Raw genomic sequence first — 27,966 nt, 5'->3', positions numbered from 1 at the left:
TTATTGGATAAGAAAACACCTTTATTTAAAAAAAAAAAAGGATACACAGTACTTCTCACATAGTTACAAAAGTAGAATTTTCCAGTGATCCAAAATATGAAGAATTTACACCAAAGCTGAATGGGGGAAAATGACAATGATGCAATGACAAAAAGTAACCCGTGCACCTACAAACCAGTAGCTTAGACAAGGCCCAGCTGTTTAGTGCACAATGTTATGCAACGTTATCTCTTCACGGAGTAAGACACAGGTACGTACACACACATACAAGATAGACTGCTGTCCTCTTACTGTATTTGCCCTCATGCCTAATCATACAATCTATTCTAATCAGACAATTGGACTAGCTTTGTATTCTTTCACTGGTAACAGTAGAGTAGACCCCGAGTGTAAAGTCATCTTCTTAAATCACACATTACCATTATTAATGACCTGCTATAACAAGAAGTACATAAATAACTGATCAAAGTGTTCTAGTATAGAACTGGAACAGTAACATCAGTTTGAAACAGCAGTTGTCCCAGCCATAAATGCAAAAGAAAAAAAAAAAAAAGTAGGACTGTTGAGTAAATAAATTAAGCTTGGGAAATTAACACATTTTAAAAAATATTCAAATATAGAAGTTGCACAAAGTAACAGTAAAAAAAAAAATTGTATAAATATTTTTGGTCCAAAACTCCATCATAGCCAGGGGTCCAGAGATGGATGCATATAAAACCAGAAAGGGAAGGGAAATAGCTGAAAAGAGTGTACAATGCTAGACCCTACCAATAATGAAAACAAACTGATATTTTTATATCTTTCATATGCCAGAGATAAAGGGTTAATCTTTAAGACGAATCAGTGTCTGAGAGGCTGTAACAGTATTACAGGCAAATGTGAACTGTAGAGTTGTGGAAGTAGGGGCCCATCATGCCCAGACAGCCTGTGAGGGCAGGGCATGGTAGAAATTAACAACTGCTGCCTTATTACATTCACATAACATATTAACTTTTAAAATATTAAAAACATGTTTAATTCAATGCCAATGTCCAACAGTTGCTCCCAATAAGGAGTTTAATAGAAAAAGAAGTAGAATCTCATTTTTACTGCAGACTTGAAAAGAAAAAGTTATTTGTATTTGGCTTTCTCACACATTACTGCGGATGAAAGCATAAAACACCTGCCTGAGGAAAATACCAATGTCATGAAACCCATTTATTCCAGTATCCTGGGAAGTAAGGCCCTTGTTAAATAAGATAATGTTGCACAAATGACCAGGTGCAGCATAAGGGTACATACTCACTGGCATTTAAGATGCAATAAAACCGTATATGAAAGTCACACATGGTAATATGTTTGAAATGCTTTTTACATGTATTTTAAGAGACAATTGTATAATTTTCAACTAAAGCACCAAAATGAAAGCAAGTTTAACACATGTAAAAATATAAAAAAAAGATATATAGCAGATGTGAATGGGCCAAGTCAGAACAGTGAGTTTAGTCACGTCCGTTTACATGAGTAACTTGCATTGAAAACAAATGTAAAATGCATAAATATAATTACAGTGGGTACGTAGCACAAGACTGGAGAAGTCAGCAGTGCAGCTGGACAATACAGCAATACTGTGCAGAGAGAACTTTAAAACAGGACTTATACAAGTGATTTTCTCTCATGTATATCAATCCATGGTCATAGTGAGCACATGTTGGGGTTGCTAGCACCCTGACCTGTTGCAAATTTTATATATAATTATTTTAACTACCTAGTATCCATTCATTTCCTTTGCTCATTTCCTGTAACGTCTTATAGCATCCACTATCGTATAAAATATCCAGGGTGTTCGCTCCGCTGACCATCTGAATAGGAGAGGGTTATAAATGCGTAAGATGGCTCTGAGCAGCTTCTTATCGATGTCAGCAAACCTGATACTGAAGGGAAGCACTGTGACTTCACCGAGTCTTGGCCTCAGAGAACAACAAGCCCTCTGCAGATATAGCATCGCCCAATCCCACTGTCCTAGTTGGGTCCTTGCAGACCAGCACTGGTGTGAAATGGAAGGTAACGCCTCCTTTACGCCACACTGCCACTGGTTCCTTTGCACTTATTCTGGCAACTGGGCCCTTGTCTGTTTGTGATGTAGAAAACTCCAATGGACTCTTCAGTATTACTCGTGATGGTTCAATTATTTCGCTGGCACAAGCCTGAGCTCCAGCAACCCGGGCGCCTGCAGCTACCGCAGCTACCTGGTTTCCCCAGAAGCCATCAATGGTGGCAATAATATGATAGGCCAAAGTGTGAAAATGAACTCTGGTAAGAGTGGAGTCTCCACGGGCAGAATCCTGAAGGATCCATAACAAGATGTCACTCACTATTCCGACATCGGGAACTCCCGACCACGTGGACAGGGTGGAGTGAGGACCAGATGCCGATTGGCTGAGGAACAGCAGCTCCTGTTCATTGAGTCCCAGAGAGCTAATCAGAGGGAAGACCTGCTGGCCAAAAGAACACAAATATATTATAAAAGGATGACACCTCTTTTCACCAACAATAAACTTACTCTATGAAGACCTCATTCAGAGTTGGACATAATGTGTGTCTAAGCGCAAACGTAAAATGTGACCAGGAAAAGAAATAGAACAATGTATTTTTTTCTGCCTAGGCAGTTAGCTGCAAATGAGAGGTGCAACCAACCTGCATAGGTAGCAAATACTGCCTCTACCTGCAAACACACATAAAAAACAGGAGCAGATACAGGGCCTAATTCAGACCTGATAGCAGCAGCAAATTTGTTCTCTAATGGGCAAAACCATGTGCACTGCAGGGGGGGCAGATGTAACATGTGCAGAGAGAGTTAGATTTGGGCGAGTATACAGAATTCTGTATGATGACACGGAAGCTGTAGTAAACACAGTCCTTCTGTGTCTGGCTAGTGCTAGTACATACTGAAGTCACATTTACCAAATAAAATACATTAAAATATTTATACAAATACAAAATAAAGTACTAATTCATTTAAATAAATATAAACATCTGTTGTATTCATGGGCCCTACACACTGGCCGATTACACTGAAAGATATGAACTATCTCGTTCATATCTTTCAGTGGGTATGCACCAAAAATTAGCGGCCCTGCGTCCGTTCATCGTTGGTGCATACACTCCCCCTGTCAACACCCTCCTTCCTCCCCACCGCCGCCGTATCGGCCGTCGGCACCTCGGAGGCCAGTGTGTAGGGCCCTTAACCCTTAAAACATTTTTAATCCTTTCTTGCTGTGAACAAATAGCAAATGAGTGATGCAAACACACTGCAGCAGCCAAACTAATAGTACCAGCGGCATGGAACAAGACGTCACTAACAGTGCCAGCGGCAGGGGACAAGGTGTACAGTACGCAACCAATCAGAAGTGGCTGCCGTTCATTTGATAGGTGCATTTGCATTTTTCTTACAGGTTGAACATGCTCTAAGTGGTTAAATAATGATGTTAGTTATACTAGTTCTTAAATGGCTATTTGTGTATTTGCATCATCACTCGCCCATCAGTACGATTAGCATGACCTTTTACAGTTGGCCACATGTTTCTTTAACTATTCCTCACTTATAGAGAATAAAGAATATGTTTTAGCTAGAGGGCCAGTATTAAGCCATTGTCTCTTGATGCAGATTTTTTTTATTAGTTCCCTCGCTCACACACTACAAGTTTTCAACCGGGGGCTGTGAAAGAAACAAAGTAGTAGAAAAAACTGAATCGGCTAGTGAGAGTGGCCACCTCAGGAAAGGCAATAGTGCTGTATCAAAAGAAAGACTAATGTGTTGTATGCATTATCCATGGCGTTACCCTAAAATATATTGAGACCATTATCTTAGCTCATTTGCTGCTTGGGCTAAAGAAAAGTGGAAGACTGAGCTAGCAAGAATTCATGTTTTAGTTTTGAATACTTCAGTTGTCCATCTAAGCATTGTAGTGTTAAGGTATCAATGCAAAGAAATGTAGCGGTTTCAATTTCTAGTAGTACCAATACCTGGACACTGCAATGCATCTACATGCCAGTTTTGCAATAAAGCATCTATATAATAATCAAGGGTGTTCTGTCCAGTCTCTGTCATGTTCTTGTGAGTCTTGGCTAGATAAGGAGTCTAGAGGAGAGGTATCTAATTTTGTGGTGCTTGCTGACAAACCATAAACCTAACCGCCTGCTTCTTTCACACTCAGACATCCATTAGCTGTCCCCAGCTCAGTGGTTACCTGGTGGATGATTCCTCTCATCAAGTCCCCATCCGTCATACTTGCCAGCTCCAAATGAATGACGACATCTGAAGGGACATCGGATAAAGCAATGGCAGCCTGGTGGTACACATGCAAACAATTCAGTTTGGCAGTTTATCAGAAGAGGAACGAGTTGCTTAATACAAATGCAGGAAAATATTTAGGAGAGTCTTATTGATATAATTAAGAGACACAAATATATTTATGATCACCAATGTTCATCATAAGAATGGTGAAAGTACCTTTGGACAGTACTGTAGTCAAGTTGATAAATACACGTCACAGTGCGCTCTGCTGACAGTCAGAGGTTTTCTTGTTAATGTAGTACTTGGATCTAATTATATAATTGCAATCATAAAAATTTGTCTGAACAGTCTATCCCTCAGGTCTACATAACTGATACTTGTCAGTCACTGAAATGCAATTAGCTCTGGTACGGTAAACAAAAGTATGTGGGACATTGACTTAATGGATGAGCTGTATCTTTTTGGGTGATATCTTTTTGGAGGGCAAGAGCTAAAATTAAATTCTAAGTTATCCTTAGCACCTACCATACAGCCTATAAACAACCTTACATTCAGTAAGGAAAGGTTACACTCTTGAAAAATTAACCAAAACAGAGTGAAATATGTAATGCATGATGTGCCCTTCTATTGTCTTACCTCGTGTAAGCGGCTGACCCTGTTTTCATGACTTAATCCTTCCATCATGTGCAGTCCAGACAGAACCATTAAATTTGGCTGAAATTCCTCCAGACTAGAAAGCAGAACCTCCAGCAATGTCATGGCCCCATTCGACAAGTCATGAGAAAAAATAAACCTGCTGGCAGCTGAAGCATGACCTGAGCCCCACTGATCCCCTAGAAGGTAGGACACAATACTGAATGAATATAATGCCCTTATCTAACATACCCTAAATACCACAAACAACTACACCTAAGCATTTTCTTTACCAGCTTTGTATTCCAAGATCAAATGATATTCATCCTGCTCCTGCAGAGATGATGGTGGCACCAAGATCCGCTCATCTAGCAGTTCATGAAGCTTAGGTCCTATTGGTCCACAAAGGAGAACCTGAGGTGAAGAAGACAAAGCATAATTTAGACAAACACCCTACTGTAGGTTAAGAAGCCATGACCTAACTATTCTGAGGCTGTGACCAAAAATAGGATTTTAGTACCTACCGGTAAATCCTTTTCTCGTAGTCCGTAGAGGATGCTGGGGACTCCAAAAGGACCATGGGGTATAGACGGGATCCGCAGGAGCTTGGGCACACTGAAAAGACTTTGACTGGGTGTGAACTGGCTCCTCCCTCTATGCCCCTCCTCCAGACCTCAGTTATAGGAACTGTGCCCAGGAGAAACGGACATTTCGAGGAAAGGATTTTTGTTAAACTAAGGCAAGAAACATACCAGCCCACACCACAAACACACCGTACAACTGGGGTAGCAAGAAACCAGATAACAGCATGAACTAGCAACAGCAAGAAGCTGAACATAACTGATACACAATGCACGTGTAACCGAAAATAACCAGTATTAACCTAACTGCAAGGACCAGTCCGCACTGGGATGGGCGCCCAGCATCCCCTACGGACTAGGAGAAAAGGATTTACCGGTAGGTACTAAAATCCTATTTTCTCTTATGTCCTAGAGGATGCTGGGGACTCCAAAAGGACCATGGGGTCTATACCAAAGCTCTAGAAAGGGCGGGAGAGTGCGGACGACTCTGCAGCACCGATTGAGCAAACATGAGGTCCTCATCAGCCAGGGTATCAAACTTGTAAAACTTAGCAAAGGTGTTTGAACCAGACCATGTAGCTGCTCGGCTAAGCTGAAGTGCCAAGACCCCTCAGGCAGCCGCCCAAGACGAGCCCACTTTTCTGGTAGAATGGACCTTCATTGACTTCGGCAACGGTAGCCCAGCTGAAGAATGAGCTTGCTGAATCGTACTACAAATCCAGCGTGCAATAGTCTGCTTAGAAGCAGGATTTCCAATCTTGTTGGAAGCATACAGGACAAACAGAGCCTCTGTTTTCCTGGTAAGAGCCGTTCTGGCAACGTAAATTTTCAAAGCTCTTACAACATCAAGAGACTTTGGAACTCCCACAGCATCTGTAGCCACAGGTACCACAATAGGCTGGTTAATGTGAAACGAAGAAACCACCTTCGGCAGAAATTGTTGACGAGTCCTCAATTCTGCTCTATCCGAATGGAAGATCAAATATGGACTCTTGTGAGATAAGGCCGCCAACTCTGACACTCGCCTGGCAGACGCCAGAGCCAAAAGCATGACTACCTTCCAAGTGAGAAATTTTCCTTACGCAAAGGTTCAAACCAGGGAGACATAAGAAACTGTAAGACCACTTCAAGATCCCACGGCGCCACAGGCGGCACAAATGGAGGATGGATATGCAGCACTCTCTTCACAAAAGTCTGAACCTCTAGAAGGATGGGCAATTCCTTTTGAAAGAAAATAGATAAAGCCGAAATCTGCACTTTGATGGAACCCAATTTCAGGCCTGCATCTACGCCTGCCTGCAAAAAATGGAGAAACCGACCCAAGTGAAATTCCTCCGCAGGAGCAGTTTTGGTCTCACACCACGAAACATACCTCCTCCAAATACGGTGATAATGTTTTGCCGTAACCTCCTTACTAGCCATAAGGAGAGTGGGAATGACCTCCCCAGGAATACCTTTTCGAGCTAAGATTTGGCACTCAACTTTCACACCGTCAAATGCAGCCGCGGTAAGTCCGGAAACACACATGGTCCCTGCAGTAACAGGTCCTCTCTTAGAGGAAGTGGCCAAGGATCTTCCACTAGTAATTCCTGAAGATCCGGATACCAGGTCCTGCGTAGCCAGTCTGGAACGACGAGAATCGCCTGAACCTTTGCTCGTCTTATGATTCCCAAGACCTTTGGGATGAGAGGAAGTGGAGGGAACACATACACCGACTGAAACACCCACGGCGTTACCAGGGCGTCCACTGCACTGGCTTGGGGGTCCCTTGACCTGGAACAATACCTCGGAAGCTTCTTGGTGAGGTGCGACACCATCATGTCTATCAGAGGAATTCCCCAACGCTTCGTCACCTCTGCAAATACCTCTTGGTGAAGAGCCCACTCTCCCGGATGGAGATAGTGTCTGCTGAGGAAGTCTGCTTCACAGCTGTCCACGCCCGGGAGGAAGACTGCTGACAGAGCGCTCACGTGTTGTTCCGCCCAGCGAAGGATTCTTGTGGCCTCCACCATAGCCGCCCTGCTCCTTGTTCCGCCTTGACGGTTTACATGCGCCACCCTGAAGAAGGTTCTTTGCTTGTAGCAGGCCGTTGTAAATGGCTCTTAACTCGAGAACATTTATGTGGAGACAAGATTCCTGGTCTGACCATTTCCCCTGGAAATTTCTTCCTTGGGTGACTGCGCCCCAGCCTCGGAGACTTGCATCTGTTGTCAGCAGGACCCAGTCCTGGATTCCGAATCGGCGCCCTTCTAGAAGGTGAGAGCTTTGTAGCCACCACAGGAGAGAAATCCTGGCCCTGGAAGATAGACTTATTTTCCGGTGCATGTGCAGGTGAGACCCGGACCATTTGCTCAGCAGATCCCACTGAAACACCCGGGCATGAAACCTGCCAAACGGAATGGCTTCGTACGCCGCAACCATTTTCCCCAGAACCCGAGTACATTGATGAATCGACACACTTGTCGGCCTCAGAAGCTCCCTGACTGTTGTCTGTAGTTCCAGAGCTTTTTCTTCCGGAAGAAACACTCTCTGTAACTCCGTGTCTAGAATCATGCCCAGAAAGGGCAGCCGAGTGGCCGGAATCAACTGAGACTTTGGCAAATTTAGAACCCAACCGTGTTGTCGCAGAACCGACAGAGACAAATCCACCCTTCTTAACAATTGTTCCTTGGACCTCGCCTTTATCAGGAGATCGTCCAAGTACGGGATAATTGTAACCCCTTGTTTGCGAAGGAGAACCATCATTTCCGCCATGACTTTGGTGAAAATCCTCGGGCTGTGGAAAGCCCAAACGGCAACGTTTGAGATTGGTAATGACAATCCTGCACCGCAAATCTCAGGAAGGCCTGATGCGGAGGATATATCGGGACGTGTAAGTAGGCATCTTTTATGTCGACTGACGCCATAAAATCCCCCCCTTCTAGGCTGGAGATCACAGCTCGAAGAGATTCCATCTTGAACACCTTCAAGTATGGGTTGAGGGATTTTAGGTTCAGAATCGGTCTGACCGAACCGTCCGGCTTCGGTACAACAAAGAGGCTCGAGTAGAACCCCTCGGGACGGGGGAACGGGAACAATGACCCTCTGTTGACACAACTTTCGTATTGCTGTATTCACCACCTCCCTGTCCGGAAGAGACACTGGCAAGGCCGAAATGAAAAAGCGGTGAGGGGGCATCTCCTGAAACTCCAGCCTGTATCCCTGAGACACTATGTCTAGGACCCAAGGATACAGGCCTGATTGAACCCAGACGTGACTGAAGATCCGGAGACGGCCCCCCACCGGTCCGGACTCCCCCAGGGGAGCCCCAGCGTCATGCGGTGGACTTGGTAGAGGCGGGGGAGGACTTTTGGTCCTGGGCGCCTGATACTGCAGGCGACTTTCTTCCCCTTCCTCTACCCTTTGAAGAGAGGAAGAACGAGCCTTTTCCTCGCTTGTATTTATTGGGTCGAAAGGACTGCATCTGCTGATGGGGTGCCTTTTTCTGTTGTGTGGGAACATAAGGAAGAAAAGATGACTTACCCGCAGTCGCGGTAGACACCAGGTCCGCTAGGCCATCACCAAACAAGACACTACCTTTGGAGTCGGCATCAGCATTCCATTGATGGATCCACAGCGTCCTCCTGGCCGAGATCGCCATGGCATTGGCTCTTGATCCCAAGAGACCAACATCCCTCACCGCATCCTTCAGGTAATCTGCAGCGTCCTTGATATAACAAAGAGTCAAAAGAATATTATCTTTATCAAGGGTATCCATATCAGAAGCTAAATTATCAGCCCATTTAGCAATAGCACTACTCACCCATACCTACGCCACAGCAGGTCCGAGTAATGCACCCGTATTAACGAAAATGGCTTTCAAAGACGTCTCCAGCTTGCGATCCGCCGACTCCTTGAGATCTGCAGTGTCAGGGGACGGAAGTGCCACCTTCTTAGACAAATGGGATAGAGCCTTGTCGACATTCGGAGACGACTCCCATTTCTCCCTGTCATCAGAGGGGAAAGGATACGCCATGAAAATTCTCTTGGGAATCTGCCACCTCTTGTCCGGCGACTCCCAAGCCTTTTCACAAAGAGCATTCATTTCATGAGGGGGGGGAAATTTCACCTCAGGCCTTTTCCCCTTAAATAAACAAATTCTTGTTTCCTGCACCGCAGGTACGTCAGAGATACGCAAAACATCCTTCATAGCTGTGGATGAGAGAAATGGCGCTGGTGAGCTGTGCGGCTAAGCCCCGCCCCTTCCCGTCGCGCTTCAGTCCCGCAAAAATTCAAACTTGTATGCTGGCGGGGGTATGGAAACCAGTGCCCGGGCACCGAAAATGCCTGTCTGCCAGCCCCTTTAAGACCCCAGTAACATGCTGCCCAGGGCGCTCCCCACCCAGCGCCCTGCACCCGCAAGTGCCGTTGGTGAAGTGTGTGGGAGCATGGAGCGCAGAGCTACCGCTGCGCTGCTACCTCGTTACTGAAGTCTTCGGATCTTCACATACTCACTCGGCTTCTTTCTTCTGGCTTCTGTGAGGGGGGTGATGGCGCGGCTCCGGGAACAAGCAGCTAGGCGAACCAAGTGATCGAACCCTCTGGAGCTAATGGTGTCCAGTAGCCTAAGGGCTCTGCTTCTTAACTAAGTAGAAGTAGGTCTGACTTCTCTACCTCAGTAGAGCTCCCCTAGTGTGTGTCCAGTCACTCCTGGGCACAAAGTCTAACTGAGGTCTGGAGGAGGGGCATAGAGGGAGGAGCCAGTTCACACCCAGTCAAAGTCTTTTCAGTGTGCCCAAGCTCCTGCGGATCCCGTCTATACCCCATGGTCCTTTTGGAGTCCCCAGCATCCTCTAGGACGTAAGAGAAATACTTCCTATGTGGGGATCAAATAACATTGATCTCTCTCAAAATGTGAGCTAATGACTTCACAATAAAACATGCTCTGTTGTCAGTAGCACAGAGGTCAAAGTACAGACGTCTCATGCCTCAAGCAGCCAAACTAAAAAGCAAATACTGTATACCTAAAAATCATTGGAACAGTCACTTAATCTGGGGACTAATGCTGTATTACAAGTACAGTATTCAGCACTGCTCTCACAGCAAACCCAGAATAATGTGCACACTGTGGATGCAGAGAAGCTATCCCCATCTAGGTGCCCCCTACTGGATACAATACTTACCAAATAGTTATCAGGTTATCTTAAATCTCTTCACCCATGTTCAATGATAAAAAACATTCATATAAGTAAATTGGTGTGAGCTGTTGATAATTTACAGTACACGATTACAACTTGTAAGCTTATTCCTAGTAAAACATACTACTGATACATCAGTGAACAATGTTAGTTCCAGAACAGACCATGTAGAGTAGATCTGGGTATCAAAGGACATGGCTGGGGAATTTTTACCTCCATATCAGGGTGAGCTGCCAATCTCTGGGCAATAAGAGCAGCGTTTCCTCCAACAAAGTGCTGAAAAACAGGCCAATGAAAATTTTACAGTGGCAAATTTATCATTGTAGGAAAGTTGTATAGCAAAAAATCATTCCCAGCTTCGCATGCATTAACTGTCGCCTATACACTGGCAGATATTAGGCTGATTATTTGGCTAGAGTAGTGGGTGGTCTACCCGATTTACCCACCTGGACATATGGTCAGACTATTGAAAATGCTTATGAAAATAAATGATTATGAAAATACTGGTTGATGTGTGGAGACTGTGGCCAGGAGTTTTGATTTGGAAAGACATATTGGAAAATCGTTCGACCAAGTTTATGGACAAGATTTTCCCGATTTATCAGTGAAACGCCAAAACGATCCTTCATCCACACTATATAGTGAATTTGGCCGATCTTGAGATTATTGGCAAATCGTCCCAATAATTGTATAGTATGTAAATAGCTGAAGCAGAATCTTCAAGCTGCCCACCCTCATTTACAAAACCCTCAATACTTTCCCACCACAAATCTCTGACCTGATCACAGGATCAACACCAGCTTGCCCACTTCGCTCTGCCTCAGACCTTTGCCTCTCCTGCCCGTTTTCACTTCCTCTCATTACTATTTCTGATACTGCTCAGGCATTGTTCCCAACTACAGAACTCTATCTTGTCCAACCAGATCCTCACCCAAACACCCCCTCAAAGTCTACTTCTTACCTATATTTATCGTTTCCAGACCCTCATAACCACACACACTCTTTACTTCCTTCACCCTCCATGCTCATTGTTGTGCCATCTGCTTCTACGGTCTCTCACATCCCCTCCCTCAGAAATGTAAATGCTTACAAGCAGGATCCTCTTTGCCCCATGTCTCACACATGATCACAAGAGAATTAACTTCTCAAGAGTCAGACTAACTGAAAGATGGAACTTCTACTTTCAAATGATGGTACCCCTGATTAAATGGGTGCCAGGATGTGGGAGATGGTGATACCCTATTTTCTTTCTTTGAAAGTTTTCTGCACTGTTTATCCTGGTATGGCTTAAGAGTGTAATTGTGGGCATGATGTGATGTTGTTAAAAAGTCCTACCCCTCCCAGGATTGATATACAACTAACACTCAGCACACATCTCCGGGAGAAATCTCCCATGTGTACCCCCCTTAGAGTGGGACTTTTAGACAAGTTCCCCCTATTTATACCCCTGCAGTGCTTAGGAAGTCCCACTCAGCCTTAGTAGCAAATGGGTTCACTGTACTAACAGACTATTGACAGTCCAGTGCTAAAGAATTTGTGGCGCTTTAAGAATAAAAGATTATTCCAATATGCCACAAGAAGAAAGACTCATCCCTTCAGATAAAAAAAAATTAAATACACTTTAATAAACTTAAATAAAACGTATTCCCAATTAAAGCAGACACATCCCAAACTTAAATGAAATTAACTTGGTTACGAAGAAAGACCAAATTAAAAATAAAAAACACATTGGGTGGAATTCAAATATTTGAAAAAAGTCAGTTGGGTGTCTGTTTTTACCTGTCTATTAGATAGGAAAATACAGTCACGCAACTGACTTTTTAAACAATTGAATATCCCCCATTAAGTTTATTAGGTATTCCCCCCCTATAACAGTGGATATGTAGGCACATTTGTGAAAAATGTTAATACAAATGTAGTATTGAGATTTATTTCATAAGACCATAGAGAAAATGTATGTACTTGGGCATGTCCTAGTAATATAGAAAATAAGATTTTACTTACCGATAAATCTATTTCTCGTAGTCCGTAGTGGATGCTGGGGACTCCGTCAGGACCATGGGGAATAGCGGCTCCGCAGGAGACAGGGCACAAAACTAAAGCTTTAGGATCAGGTGGTGTGTACTGGCTCCTCCCCCTATGACCCTCCTCCAAGCCTCAGTTAGGATACTGTGCCCGGACGAGCGTACACAATAAGGAAGGATATTGAATCCCGGGTAAGACTCATACCAGCCACACCAATCACACCGTATAACTTGTGATCTAACCCAGTTAACAGTATGACAAACGTAGGAGCCTCTGAACAGACGGCTCACAACAAATAACAACCCGATTTTTATGTAACAATAACTATGTACAAGTATTGCAGACAATCCGCACTTGGGATGGGCGCCCAGCATCCACTACGGACTACGAGAAATAGATTTATCGGTAAGTAAAATCTTATTTTCTCTGACGTCCTAAGTGGATGCTGGGGACTCCGTCAGGACCATGGGGATTATACCAAAGCTCCCAAACGGGCGGGAGAGTGCGGATGACTCTGCAGCACCGAATGAGAGAACTCCAGGTCCTCTTTAGCCAGGGTATTAAATTTGTAGAATTTTACAAACGTGTTCTCCCCCGACCACGTAGCTGCTCGGCAGAGTTGTAATGCCGAGACCCCTCGGGCAGCCGCCCAGGATGAGCCCACCTTCCTTGTGGAATGGGCCTGGACAGATTTAGGCTGTGGCAGGCCTGCCACAGAATGTGCAAGTTGAATTGTGCTACAAATCCAACGAGCAATCGTCTGCTTAGAAGCAGGAGCACCCAGCTTGTTGGGTGCATACAGTATAAACAGCGAGTCAGATTTTCTGACTCCAGCCGTCCTTGAAATGTATATTTTCAATGCCCTGACAACGTCCAGCAACTTGGAATCTTCCAAATCGCTAGTAGCCGCAGGCACCACAATAGGCTGGTTCAGGTGAAACGCTGACACCACCTTAGGCAGAAAATGAGGACGCGTCCGCAGTTCTGCCCTGTCCGAATGGAAAATCAGATATGGGCTCTTATACGATAAAGCCGCCAATTCTGATACTCTCCTGGCTGAAGCCAGGGCCAGTAGCATGGTTACTTTCCATGTAAGATATTTCAAATCCACCGATTTGAGTGGCTCAAACCAATGGGATTTGAGAAAATCCAAAAACTACATTCAGGTCCCACGGAGCCACTGGGGGCACAACCGGGGGCTGTATATGTAGTACTCCTTTTACAAAAGTCTGGACTTCAGGAACTGAAGCCAATTCTTTCTGGAAGAAAATCGACAGGGCCGAAATTTGAACCTTAATGGACCCCAATTTGAGGCCCATAGACAATCCTGTTTGCAGGAAATGTAGGAATCGACCCAGTTGAAATTCCTCCGTGGGGGCCTTCCTGGCCTCACACCACGCAACATATTTTCTCCAAATGCGGTGATAATGTTGTGCAGTCACCTCCTTCCTGGCTTTAACCAGTGTAGGAATGACCTCTTCCGGAATGCCTTTTTCCTTTAGAATTCGGCGTTCAACCGCCATGCCGTCAAACGCAGCCGCGGTAAGTCTTGGAATAGACACGGTCCCTGCTGAATCAGGTCCCGTCTTAGAGGTAGAGGCCACGGATTTTCCGTGAGCATCTCCTGAAGTTCCGGGTACCAAGTTCTTCTTGGCCAATCCGGAGCCACGAGTATCGTTCTTACTCCCCTTTGCCGTATAATTCTCAGTACTTTGGGTATGAGAGGCAGAGGAGGAAATACATACACTGACTGGTACACCCACGGTGTTACCAGAGCGTCCACAGCTATTGCCTGAGGGTCTCTTGACCTGGCGCAATACCTGTCCAGTTTTTTGTTGAGGCGAGACGCCATCATATCCACCTTTGGTTTTTCCCAACGGTTCACAATCATGTGGAAGACTTCTGGATGAAGTCCCCACTCTCCCGGGTGTAGATCGTGTCTGCTGAGGAAGTCTGCTTCCCAGTTGTCTACTCCCGGAATGAACACTGCTGACAGTGCTATCACATGATCTTCCGCCCAGCGAAGAATCCTTGCAGCTTCTGCCATTGCTCTCCTGCTTCTTGTGCCGCCCTGTCTGTTTACGTGGGCGACTGCCGTGATGTTGTCCGACTGGATCAACACCGGCTGACCCTGAAGCAGGGGTTTTGCCAGGCTTAGAGCATTGTAAATTTCTCTTAGCTCCAGTATATTTATATGAAGAGACATCTCCAGGCTTGACCATACTCCCTGGAAGTTTCTTCCCTGTGTGACCGCTCCCCAGCCTCTCAGACTGGCATCCGTGGTCACCAGGACCCAGTCCTGTATGCCGAATCTGCGGCCCTCTAACAGATGAGCACTCTGCAACCACCACAGAAGAGACACCCTTGTCCGTGGCGATAAGGTTATCCGCTGATGCATCTGCAGCTGCGATCCGGACCATTTGTCCAGCAGATCCCACTGAAAAGTTCGTGCGTGGAATCTGCCGAATGGAATTGCTTCGTAAGAAGCCACCATCTTTCCCAGGACTCTTGTGCATTGATGCACAGACACTTTTCCTGGTTTTAGGAGGTTCCTGACAAGTTCGGATAACTCCTTGGCTTTCTCCTCCGGAAGAAACACCTTTTTCTGAACCGTGTCCAGAATCATTCCCAGGAACAGCAGACGTGTTGTCGGGGTCAACTGAGATTTTGTAAAATTCAGAATCCACCCGTGTTGTTGCAGCACTACTTGGGTTAGTGCTACTCCGTCCTCCAGCTGTTCTCTGGACCTTGCCCTTATCAGGAGATCGTCCAAGTAAGGGATAATTAATACGCCTCTTCTTCGCAGAAGAATCATCATTTCGGCCATTACCTTGGTAAAGACCCGAGGTGCCGTGGACAATCCAAACGGCAGCGTCTGAAACTGATAATGACAGTTTTGCACCACGAACCTGAGGTACCCTTGATGTGAAGGGCAAATTGGGACATGCAGGTAAGCATCCTTTATGTCCAGGGACACCATAAAGTCCCCTTCTTCCAGATTCGCTATCACTGCTCTGAGTGATTCCATCTTGAACTTTTGTATGTACAGGTTCAAAGATTTCAGATTTAGAATAGGTCTTACCGAGCCGTCCGGCTTCGGTACCACAAATAGCGTGGAGTAATACCCCTTTCCCTGTTGTAGGAGGGGTACCTTGACTATCACCTGCTGAGAAAACAGCTTGTGAATGGCTTCCAATACCGTCGCCCTGTCTGAGGGAGACGTTGGCAAAGCAGACTTTAGGAACCGGCGAGGGGGAGACTTCTCGAATTCCAACCTGTAACCCTGAGATACTACCTGCAGGATCCAAGGGTCCACCTGTGAGCAAGCCCACTGTGCGCTGAAATTCCTGAGTCGACCCCCCACCGCTCCTGAGTCCGCTTGTACAGCCCCAGCGTCATGCTGAGGGCTTTGCAGAACCCTGGGAGGGCTTCTGTTCCTGGGCAGGGGCTGCTTGCTGCCCTCTCTTACCCCTTCCTCTGCCCCGGGGCAGATATGACTGTCCTTTTGCCCTCTTGTTCTTATAGGACCGAAAGGACTGCGGCTGAAAAGACGGTGTCTATTTCTGTTGGGAGGGGGTCTGAGGTAAAAAGGTGGATTTTCCGGCAGTTGCCGTGGCCACCAGATCCGATAGACCTACGCCAAATAATTCCTCCCCTTTATACGGCAATACTTCCATATGTCGTTTGGAATCCGCATCACCTGACCACTGTCGCGTCCATAAACTTCTTCTGGCAGATATGGACATCGCACTTACTCTCGATGCCAGAGTGCAAATATCCCTCTGAGCATCTCGCATATAAAGAAAAGCATCCTTTAATTGCTCTATAGTCCATAAAATACTGTCCCTATCCAGGGTATCAATATTTTCAGTCAGGGAATCCGACCAGACCACCCCAGCACTGCACATCCAGGCTGAGGCGATGGCTGGTCGCAGTATAACACCAGTATGTGTGTATATACTCTTTAGGGTAGTTTCCAGCCTCCTATCAGCTGGATCCTTGAGGGCGGCCGTATCAGGAGACGGTAACGCCACTTGTTTTGATAAGCGTGTGAGCGCCTTATCCACCCTAGGGGGTGTTTCCCAGCGCGCCCTAACCTCTGGCGGGAAAGGGTATAATGCCAATAACTTTTTTGAAATTAGCACTTTTCTATCTGGGTTAACCCACGCTTCATCACATACATCATTCAATTCCTCTGATTCAGGAAAAACTACAGGTAGTTTTTTCACCCCCCACATAATACCCCTTTTTGTGGTACTTGCAGTATCAGAGATATGCAAAGCCTCCTTCATTGCCGTGATCATATAACGTGTGGCTCTACTTGAAAATACGTTTGTTTCTTCACCGTCGACACTAGATTCAGTGTCCGTTGTCGACCGACTGAGGTAAAGGGCGTTTTACAGCCCCTGACGGTGTCTGAGACGCCTGGGCAGGTACCAACTGGTTTTCCGGCCGTCTCATGTCGTCAACTGATTTTTTGTAATGTGCTGACATTATCACGTAATTCCATAAACAAAGCCATCCATTCCGGTGTCGACTCCCTGGGGGGTGACATCACCATTACCGGCAATTGCTCTGCCTCCACACCAACATCGTCCTCATACATGTCGACACACACGTACCGACACACAGCAGACACACAGGGAATGCTCTTATCGAAGACAGGACCCCACTAGCCCTTTGGGGAGACAGAGGGAGAGTTTGCCAGCACACACCCAAGCGCTATAATATATATGGGAACAACCTTATATAAGTGTTGTATCCTTATAGCAGCTTAAATATATAAAATATCGCCAAAAAAAGTGCCCCCCCTCTCTGTTTTACCCTGTTTCAGTAGTGCAGTGCAGGGGAGAGTCCTGGGAGCCTTCCTCACAGCGGAGCTGAGCAGGAAAATGGCGCTGTGTGCTGAGGAGAATAAGCCCCGCCCCCTATTCCGGCGGGCTTTTCTCCCGTAGTTTGTAATATCTGGCAGGGGTTAAATACATCCATATAGCCTCAAGGGCTATATGTGATGTATTTTTTAGCCATAAAAGGTATTTACATTGCTGCCCAGGGCGCCCCCAGCAGCGCCCTGCACCCTCCGTGACCGTTGGTGAGAAGTGTGTGACAAACAATGGCGCACAGCTGCAGTGCTGTGCGCTACCTTCAAGAAGACTGAAGAGCCTTCTGCCGCCGGTTTCTGGACCTTCAATCTTCAGCATCTGCAAGGGGGGTCGGCGGCGCGGCTCCGGGACGAACCCCAGGGTGAGACCTGTGTTCCGACTCCCTCTGGAGCTAATGGTGTCCAGTAGCCTAAGAAGCCAATCCATCCTGCACGCAGGTGAGTTGAACTTCTCTCCCCTAAGTCCCTCGATGCAGTGAGCCTGTTGCCAGCAGGACTCACTGAAAATAAAAAACCTAAAAACTTTTTCTAAGCAGCTCCTTAAGAGAGCCACCTAGATTGCACCCTGCTCGGACGGGCACAAAAACCTAACTGAGGCTTGGAGGAGGGTCATAGGGGGAGGAGCCAGTACACACCACCTGATCCTAAAGCTTTAGTTTTGTGCCCTGTCTCCTGCGGAGCCGCTATTCCCCAAGGTCCTGACGGAGTCCCCAGCATCCACTTAGGACGTCAGAGAAATAATAAGAATTTACTCACCGGTAATTCTATTTCTCGTAGTCCGTAGTGGATGCTGGGAACTCCGTAAGGACCATGGGGAATAGCGGGCTCCGAAGGAGACTGGGCACTCTAAGAAAGAATTAGGACTACCTGGTGTGCACTGGCTCCTCCCTCTATGCCCCTCCTCCAGACCTCAGTTAGGGAAACTGTGCCCGGAAGAGCTGAAACAATAAGGAAGGGATTTGGAATCCCGGGTAAGACTCATACCAGCCACACCAATCACAACGTACAACTCGTGATACTATATCCAGTTAACAGTATGAACAACAACTGAGCCTCACGAACAGATGGCTCATAACAATAACCCTTTAGTTAGGCAATAACTATATACAAGTATTGCAGACAATCCGCACTTGGGATGGGTGCCCAGCATCCACTACGGACTACGAGAAATAGAATTACCGGTGAGTAAATTCTTATTTTCTCTGACGTCCTAGTGGATGCTGGGAACTCCGTAAGGACCATGGGGATTATACCAAAGTTCCCAAACGGGCGGGAGAGTGCGGATGACTCTGCAGCACCGAATGAGCAAACTCAAGGTCCTCCTCAGCCAGGGTATCAAACTTGTAGAATTTTGCAAATGTGTTTGAACCCGACCAAGTAGCAGCTCGGCAAAGTTGTAAAGCCGAGACCCCTCGGGCAGCCGCCCAAGAAGAGCCCACTTTCCTCGTGGAATGGGCCTTTACAGATTTAGGATGCGGCAGTCCAGCCGCAGAATATGCAAGTTGAATCGTGCTACAGATCCAGCGAGCAATAGTCTGCTTAGAAGCAGGAGCACCCAGCTTGTTGGGTGCATACAGGATAAATAGCGAGTCAGTTTTCCTGACTCCAGCCGTCCTGGAAACATATATTTTCAGGGCCCTGACTACGTCCAGTAACTTGGAATCCTCCAAGTCCCGAGTAGCCGCAGGCACCACAATAGGTTGGTTCACATGAAAAGCTGAAACCACCTTAGGAAGGAATTGGGAACGAGTCCTCAATTCCGCCCTATCCATATGAAAAATCAGATAAGGGCTTTTACAAGACAAAGCCGCCAATTCTGATACACGCCTGGCCAAGGCCAACAGCATGACCACTTTCCACGTGAGGTATTTTAGCTCCACGGTTTTAAGTGGCTCAAACCAATGCGACTTTAGGAAATCCAACACCACGTTGAGATCCCACGGTGCCACTGGAGGCACAAAAGGGGGCTGAATATGCAGCACTCCTTTAACAAAAGACTGAACTTCAGGCAGTGAAGCTAGTTCTTTTTGGAAGAAAATCGACAGAGCCGAGATCTGGACCTTAATGGAACCCAATGTTAGGCCCATAGTCACTCCTGACTGTAGGAAGTGCAGAAATCGACCGAGATGAAATTCCTCCATTGGGGCCTTCCTGGCCTCACACCAAGCAACATATTTTCGCCATATGCGGTGATAATGTCTTACGGTCACATCTTTCCTAGCTTTAATCAGCGTAGGAATGACTTCCTCCGGAATGCCCTTTTCTTTTAGGATCCGGTGTTCAACCGCCATGCCGTCAAACGCAGCCGCGGTAAGTCTTGGAACAGACAGGGCCCCTGCTGCAGCAGGTCCTGTCTGAGCGGCAGAGGCCATGGGTCCTCTGAGATCATTTCTTGAAGTTCTGGGTACCAAGCTCTTCTTGGCCAATCCGGAACCACAAGTATAGTTCTTACTCCTCTCCTCCTTATTATTCTCAGTACCTTGGGTATGAGAGGCAGAGGAGGGAACACATAAACCGACCGGTACACCCACGGTGTCATTAGAGCATCCACATCTATCGCCTGAGGGTCCCTTGACCTGGCGCAATATCTTTTTAGCTTTTTGTTGAGGCGGGACGCCATCATGTCCACCTGTGGCCTTTCCCAACGGTGTACAATCATTTGGAAGACTTCTGGATGAAGTCCCCACTCTCCCGGGTGGAGGTCGTGCCTGCTGAGGAAGTCTGCTTCCCAGTTGTCCACTCCGGGAATGAACACTGCTGACAGTGCTAACACATGATTTTCCGCCCATCGGAGAATCCTTGTGGCTTCTGCCATCGCCATCCTGCTTCTTGTGCCGCCCTGACGGTTTACATGGGCGACCGCCGTGATGTTGTCTGACTGGATCAGCACCGGCTGGTGTTGAAGCAGGGGTCTTGCCTGACTTAGGGCATTGTAAATGGCCCTTAGTTCCAGAATATTTATGTGTAGGGAAGTCTCCTGACTCGACCATAGTCCTTGGAAGTTTCTTCCCTGTGTGACTGCCCCCCAACCTCGAAGGCTGGCATCCGTGGTCACCAGGACCCAGTCCTGTATGCCGAATCTGCGGCCCTCTAGAAGATGAGCACTCTGCAGCCACCACAACAGCGACACCCTGGTCCTTGGAGACAGGATTATCAGCCGATGCATCTGGAGATGCGATCCGGACCACTTGTCCAACAGATCCCACTGAAAGATCCTTGCATGGAACCTTCCGAATGGAATTGCTTCGTAAGAAGCTACCATCTTTCCCAGGACTCGCATGCAGTGGTGCACCAACACCTGTTTTGGTTTTAGGAGGTCTCTGACTAGAGATGACAATTCCTTGGCCTTCTCTTCCGGGAGAAACACCTTTTTCTGTTCTGTGTCCAGAACCATCCCCAGGAACAGTAGACGCGTTGTAGGAACCAGCTGCGACTTTGGAATATTCAGGATCCAGCCGTGCTGTTGTAGCACTTCCCGAGCTAGTGCTACTCCGATCAACAACTGTTCCCTGGACCTCGCCTTTATAAGGAGATCGTCCAAGTACGGGATAATTATAACTCCCTTTTTTCGAAGGAGTATCATCATTTCAGCCATTACCTTGGTAAATACCCTCGGTGCCGTGGACAGACCAAACGGCAACGTCTGGAATTGGTAATGACAGTCCTGTACCACAAATCTGAGGTACACCTGGTGAGGAGGGTAAATGGGGACATGCAGGTAAGCATCCTTGATGTCCAGTGATACCATGTAATCCCCTTCGTCCAGGCTTGCAATAACCGCCCTGAGCGATTCCATTCTGAACTTGAACCTTCTTATATAAGTGTTCAAGGATTTCAAATTTAAAATGGGTCTCACCGAACCGTCCGGTTTCGGTACCACAAACATTGTGGAATAGTAACCCCGTCCCTGTTAAAGGAGGGGTACTTTGGTTATCACCTGCTAGGAGTACAGCTTGTGAATCGCCTCCAGCACCGCCTCCCTGTCTGGGGGAGTAGTTGGCAAGGCTGATTTGAGGAAACGGCGAGGGGGAGACGTCTCGAATTCCAGCTGGTACCCCTGAGATACCACTTGTAGAATCCAGGGATCCACCCGTGAGCGAACCCACTGGTCGCTGAAGTTCCGGAGACGGGCCCCCACCGCACCTGGCTCCACCTGTGGAGCCCCAGCGTCATGCGGTAGACTTAGAGGAAGCGGGAGAGGACTTTTGTTCCTGGGAACTTGCTGTTTGAAGCAGCTTTTTCCCCCTACCTCTGGGCAGAAAGGACGCGCCTTTAACCCGCTTGCCTTTCTGGGGTCGAAAGGACTGTACCTGATAATACGGTGCTTTCTTTGGCTGTGAGGGAACATGGGGTAAAAATGTCGACTTCCCAGCCGTCGCTGTGGAAACGAGGCCCGAGAGACCATCCCCAAACAATTCCTCACCCTTGTAAGGCAAAACCTCCATGTGCCTTTTAGAATCCGCATCACCTGTCCACTGCCGAGTCCATAATACTCTCCTGGCAGAATGGACATTGCATTTATTCTAGATGCCAGTTGGCAAATATCCCTCTGTGCATCTCTCATGTATAAGACTACGTCTTTAATATGCTCTACAGTTAGCAATATAGTGTCCCTGTCAAGGGTATCAATGTTATCAGACAGGGAATCTGACCACGCAGCTGCAGCACTGCACATCCATGCTGAAGCAATAGCCGGTCTCAGTATAATACCTGAGTGTGTATATACAGACTTCAGGATAGCCTCCTGCTTTCTATCCGCAGGCTCCTTTAGGGCGGCCGTATCCGGAGACGGTAGTGCCACCTTCTTTGACAAGCGTGTGAGCGCTTTATCCACCCTAGGGGATGTCTCCCAACGTATCCTATCCTCTGGCGGGAAAGGGTACGCCCTTAGTAACTTTTTGGAAATTACCAGTTTCTTATCAGGGGAAACCCACGCTTCATCACACACTTCATTTAATTCTTCAGAAGGGGGAAAAACCACAGGTTGCTTTTTCTCCCCAAACATAATACCCTTTTTTGTGGTACCAGGGTTAATGTCAGAAATGTGCAACACATTTTTCATTGCCGTAATCATGTAACGGATGGCCCTATTGGAATGTACACTAGTCTCATCGTCGTCGACTCTGGAGTCAATATCCGTGTCGACATCTGTGTCTGCCATCTGAGGTAGCGGGCGTTTTTGAGCCCCTGATGGCTTTTGAGACGCCTGGGCAGGCACGGACTGAGAAGCCGGCTGTCCCACATCTGCTATGTCATCAAACCTCTTATGTAAGGAGTTGACACTGTCACGTAATTCCTTCCACATATCCATCCACTCAGGTGTCGACCCCGCAGGGGGTGACATCACATTTATCGGCACCTGCTCCGCCTCCACATAAGTCTCCTCATCAAACATGTCGACACAGCCGTACCGACACACCGCGCACACACAGGGAATGCTCTGACTGAGGACAGGACCCCACAAAGTCCTTTGGGGAGACAGAGAGAGAGTATGCCAGCACACACCACAGCGCTATAAATCACAGGGATGTACACTATAATGAGTGATTTTACCCTATAGCAGCTATATATATATATATATATATATATATATATTATTTGCGCCTAAATTTAGTGCCCCCCCTCTCTTTTTTACCCTATTGAGCCTGGAAACTGCAGGGGAGAGCCTGGGGAGCGTCCTTCCAGCGGAGCTGTGAGAGGAAATGGCGCCAGTGTGCTGAGGGAGATAGCCCCGCCCCCTTCACGGCGGGCTTCTCCCGCTTTTTTTTATGGATATATGGCAGGGGATTTTACACATATATAGTCTTAATGACTATATTATGTGTATTTTTGCCAATATAAGGTAATATTATTGCAGCCCAGGGCGCCCCCCCCCCCAGCGCCCTGTGCCCATCAGTGACCGGAGTGTGAGGTGTGCATGGGGAGCAATGGCGCACAGCTGCAGTGCTGTGCGCTACCTTAATGAAGACCGGAGTCTTCAGCCGCCGATTTCCTGGACGTTCTTCTTGCTTCTGGCTCTGCAAGGGGGACGGCGGCGCGGCTCCGGGACCGGACGACCGAGGCTGGGCCTGTGTTCGATCCCTCTGGAGCTAATGGTGTCCAGTAGCCTAGAAGCCCAAGCTAGCTGCAAGCAGGTAGGTTCGCTTCTCTCCCCTAAGTCCCTCGTAGCAGTGAGTCTGTTGCCAGCAGATCTCACTGAAAATAAAAAACCTAAATATACTTTCTTTTCTAGAAGCTCAGGAGAGCCCCTAGTGTGCATCCAGCTCGAGCCGGGCACAGATTCTAACTGAGGTCTGGAGGAGGGGCATAGAGGGAGGAGCCAGTGCACACCAGGTAGTCCTAATTCTTTCTTAGAGTGCCCAGTCTCCTTCGGAGCCCGCTATTCCCCATGGTCCTTACGGAGTTCCCAGCATCCACTAGGACGTCAGAGAAAATAGTTTACTTATAATATTTGCATTTTTGTGAGTGCAATTCCACAAAATAAAAAAAACTTATCCTTTTTAAACTAGACATTTTCTAAATGTCACCATTGTAGTATTACAATAATGTGATTGCTTACACATTACCACATTCCCATCAAGATAATGCAGACTGACACTGCATGAAGCACACAGATGTGATCTGCTGATGTATTATGTTACCTTGGCTCCTGGGTCCTGTGAGGCAGTACGGGAGATATGCTGAAAGCTGTTGGCATCACTATAGAAACGCTCAGCAGCTGCACCACGCTGCATGTAGTGCAGAAACGTAGCAGCCAGCTCCTCCTGTGTGTCGAGGACTAGGTGATCTCCACTCGGCTGGGGGTGCAAACCCAAAGCTTGCAACACACTCACCCCTGAGACTACCACGTCAACACATGCATTCACCCTGCAAAGATAGGAAAATGGTACAAGTGTGAGCTTTTCCCTTTAACTGTAAAGAAAAAAGGTTAATGTCCTCTTCAAGTTACTCTATATCTGTGGTTCTCAAACTATGTGCTGTGTCACCCTGGGGTGCCTCAGGGTACTTGCAGGAGTACCCTGGGCTGGTGGTCCAGGAACAATTCAAATTATTAACAGTCAATGTAATAGATAAAGCCAGTGCTTGGGGCTTGCAATCATAAAATGTGTACAGACAGAAGCGAATCCTGTCCCCCACCGCATAACTGACCCTAAGGACAAGGGCGTAACTACTATAGGTGTAGGGGGTGCAGCTGCTTTGTAACCCAGAGCTGAGTGGGGCCCATCACCTCTGTGTAAATTACATGTGTCATATACATTTATCACCATTGGTTAGTATTACAAACTTTTGCTTTGGGGCCTACAAATACAAAGTTACACCCCTGCCTAAGGATCAATAAGACATTTTTGGCCTATGGGTGCCATGAAAAAAATTCTGATACTCTAGGGCGCCGTGATTCAATAAAGTTTGGGAACCACTGGTCTATATAATAAACTATGGGGTATATTCAGTTGAGGTCAGTTCCGACAAGGGCTATTCAATGCCCATCTCAATTCGACTTTTTTAAAGTCGAATTGAGATGAGGGACCAGCGGGGAGACGGGACAGCCGCAGGCAGACGGGGGACAGCAGCGCTGCAGGAGGATGTGGCACAGCCGCCAAGCCTCACGGCAGCGTCCACCCGACTCCAGCAAGCGCGACCTCACTTGCTGGAGCCGGGTGGACACTGCCGTGAGCGGCGGCTGTGCCACATCCTCCTCCAGCACTGTGCTGTAGCGCTGCTGCCCCCGTCTGCCCGCGGTTCTCCCCTCTCTCAGGTCCCTCATCTCAGTTCAACTTTTTTTAAGTCGGCCTGAAATGGTCGGAAACGGGGCCAAAACCTGTCGAATTTGGCCCCATTTCCCTCAGAAGCACGTGAATCGACAGCTATACCGCCGATTCACGTACTATTCGACAAATCGAATTCCCCGACTTGTCGAATAAAAAAGCTGGGGACTAAATAGGTCAGAACCCCTTCCGACCTGAAAAAGTCGAAAACTGCCGTCTTTATGACAAGACGGCAGTTTCAACCTATAACTGTTAAATACATGAAAAGGTTAGAAATAACGAATAATCTTAATGCAATACATTGCTAGGTTCAAGTATGTTATTTTTGCAAAATCAAAAAGGTAAAATGTAACAGTTGTGTATATTCATTCATTGGTACAACACACAGCTTTCTATGTGCACCTTTAACATCAGTGTGTTTTGTCTGTGTTTTTTGTCTTTGAGAGCCGAGTACATTTTGGGAGATGTATGAAGCCCAATGAAGAGCGGAGAGGTGGACAAGTGGAGAAGTTGCCCATAGCAACCTATCATTTTATAGAATGTACTTGATGCATGCTAGCCAAAAGCAGACTACTTTCTATGGGCAACTTCTCCACTCTTGAGGAGGCTTGATACTAAACCTGTCCCCCTTTGTTTCCTAATATCACTTCCTGTACCTTCATTATCTCTTTCAAAGTTCCTCTTATCTTAAACAGAGGAAGAACAGAATAGTTCCTTGGTTAGTCTGGTGATGCCTACTAAGCATATCTAACAGTCACCAGATACTTATCACACAATTGTTGGCTAGTGAACATTAGATTTGGTAGTCATCATATATATCGTTGTAAATAACTTGAATATAGGCAAGTAATTCTAAGGGTCTTTAATTCAGAAGTGTCAAGAAGAAAAATCTTCAGCATTAACAAACTGTATTATAAACGATTGGTTACAGAATTACTGTGACCCATGTTTGGCGGTGTTTATACTCACCCCACTGCTACTTTTCCCCAATGTTTGGAAGGTGCTACAATGAGCTGGTCCCAGGCAGCAGATAGGGTTTCTTCAATAGATGGAGTGCTGGAAGTCTCTCTGAAGGAGAGACTTTGCAGGGATGAGGAGAGGTAGCCCATGGCAGCCTCTGGGATTCCAGGCTGCAGATGATGCAAAACACCCACTGCAAAGGCCAGCAGGCCCACACATACGGTTTTGGCCCACATTATGCGCAAGTGTAAAAGTAAATTAGGTCAATAAGTTTATACTCTAATGTACTAAAGTTTATTTTACTGCAAATTTAACAGTCAATAGAACATTGCTAGCAATAGACTAGTAACTGTATGCAGAAGAGCTGACTAATAATCCTCTGTATAGAAATCCTTCAGCCAAAGCAGCATCTTAATGAGACCTATTGGAGAATCAGACAAGCCGCCAGGCAATCACACGCCTACTACTTATTACTGTACAGACTATTCATAGACTTGTTCTAGCACAAGGAAGACATCTATAAATCCTACATCTACCCAATCACCAGCGAGTGCCTCGGACCAATTAAAGCTACTGAAGAAAATCCAGCACCACACACAGTCCAGGTGCTGCACACAATGACAGATGAATGAATGGAGGCGGTGTGTGAATGACCAGGCGCCGGCTCTGACTTCCCGGTTGGCAGCTCCCCCTTAAACCGGCATGTGTGAAATAGCCCTAACAGCGCTGGCTAGAGCTTCTTCTAAAATCAGCTGCAGCGTAAGTGTGGTCTGTGAATAGGTGAGAGCGTAGTCTCACAGAAAGGAAGAGGTTGCGAGTATCTTCCAATCAATTGCTGCAAAAGGTCACCTGTGGGGCTGACTTCCATTGCACACTGAAAGCGAGGCGTGACACGCTGCTATCGGCCACGTCACCAGCAACACTCTCTCCTGCTGAACCGACTGGCAGCGCGTATGGTAATGCAAACAGAAAAGCTAGTGTTGGCGGCCATTTTTCTGGATACAAAACCCCACACAACATATTGAAAGCCTTCGATAAAATGGTTCCTATAGTTGATATCGTAGCTTGCTGAACAGTTCGACCTCTTGTAGGAAGATTTTTTTTAACTCGCAAAATGGTTACGTAATTCAGGTTTTAGACGGTTGATGCTAGCATCTACCTTGATGCTAGATTCAAGTGGCCTAAGGGACCTTTTACGTCAGGGGGAGGAGGCACGACACAAGGGGGAGGAGCTAGGCCAGCGGGATAGGGCCTCTACTATCCACGCCACCAACTATTACCTTCAGCGTGGCGAGCGTACTTTTCGGGTACCGTTTGGCCGTAGCTTCTCCCCCTGGTGACGTGTATCCTCCCCTAGTGACGTCAGAAGGTCCCTTCTCCTACTCCGATTTAGAACCAACCGATTTCATACGCTGTCCCCGTCGTGTACAGTACGCTACGGCATACTTGCCTACCTGACCCTCTCCATGAGGGAGAAAATTCTCTGTTCCTGGAATTTCCTGGTAATGTATGATTGCCATCACCTGTGGTGAAACACCTTTCTTATCAATTACCTAGCTCACCACATGTGATGGCAATCATACATTACCAGGAAAGTCCAGGAACAGAGCATTTTCTCCCTCATGGAGAGGGTCAGGTAGGCAAGTATGCGCTACGGGTGTGGTAT

The 27,966-nt window shown here is 46.9% G+C and overlaps 1 protein-coding gene across 2 annotated transcripts; it reads right to left on the bottom strand.

Moving 5' to 3' along the window:
• ADPGK (ADP dependent glucokinase) lies at nucleotides 1-27,406 on the bottom strand. Of its 2 annotated transcripts, none has more exons than XM_063926483.1 (7): nucleotides 26,310-27,406; nucleotides 24,216-24,441; nucleotides 10,881-10,943; nucleotides 5,203-5,323; nucleotides 4,913-5,109; nucleotides 4,230-4,328; nucleotides 1-2,477 (listed from the first exon to the last, which is right to left on the bottom strand). In XM_063926483.1, exons 1-7 carry the CDS (start codon nucleotides 26,534-26,536, stop codon nucleotides 1,935-1,937), a joined length of 1,476 nt encoding a protein of 491 aa, XP_063782553.1. In that variant the 5' UTR covers nucleotides 26,537-27,406; the 3' UTR covers nucleotides 1-1,934. The 2 variants fall into 2 exon arrangements, with proteins under 2 accessions (XP_063782553.1, XP_063782554.1); XM_063926484.1 differs by having other exon boundaries at nucleotides 1-2,474; nucleotides 26,310-27,405.
• Between the last annotated feature and the right edge of the window lie 560 nt (nucleotides 27,407-27,966).

Source organism: Pseudophryne corroboree, chromosome 6, assembly GCF_028390025.1.
Source record: "Pseudophryne corroboree isolate aPseCor3 chromosome 6, aPseCor3.hap2, whole genome shotgun sequence".
NCBI lineage: Eukaryota > Metazoa > Chordata > Amphibia > Anura > Myobatrachidae > Pseudophryne > Pseudophryne corroboree.
The sequence above is the reverse complement of the archived record's forward strand: the minus strand, read 5'-3'. Positions and strand labels throughout refer to the sequence as shown.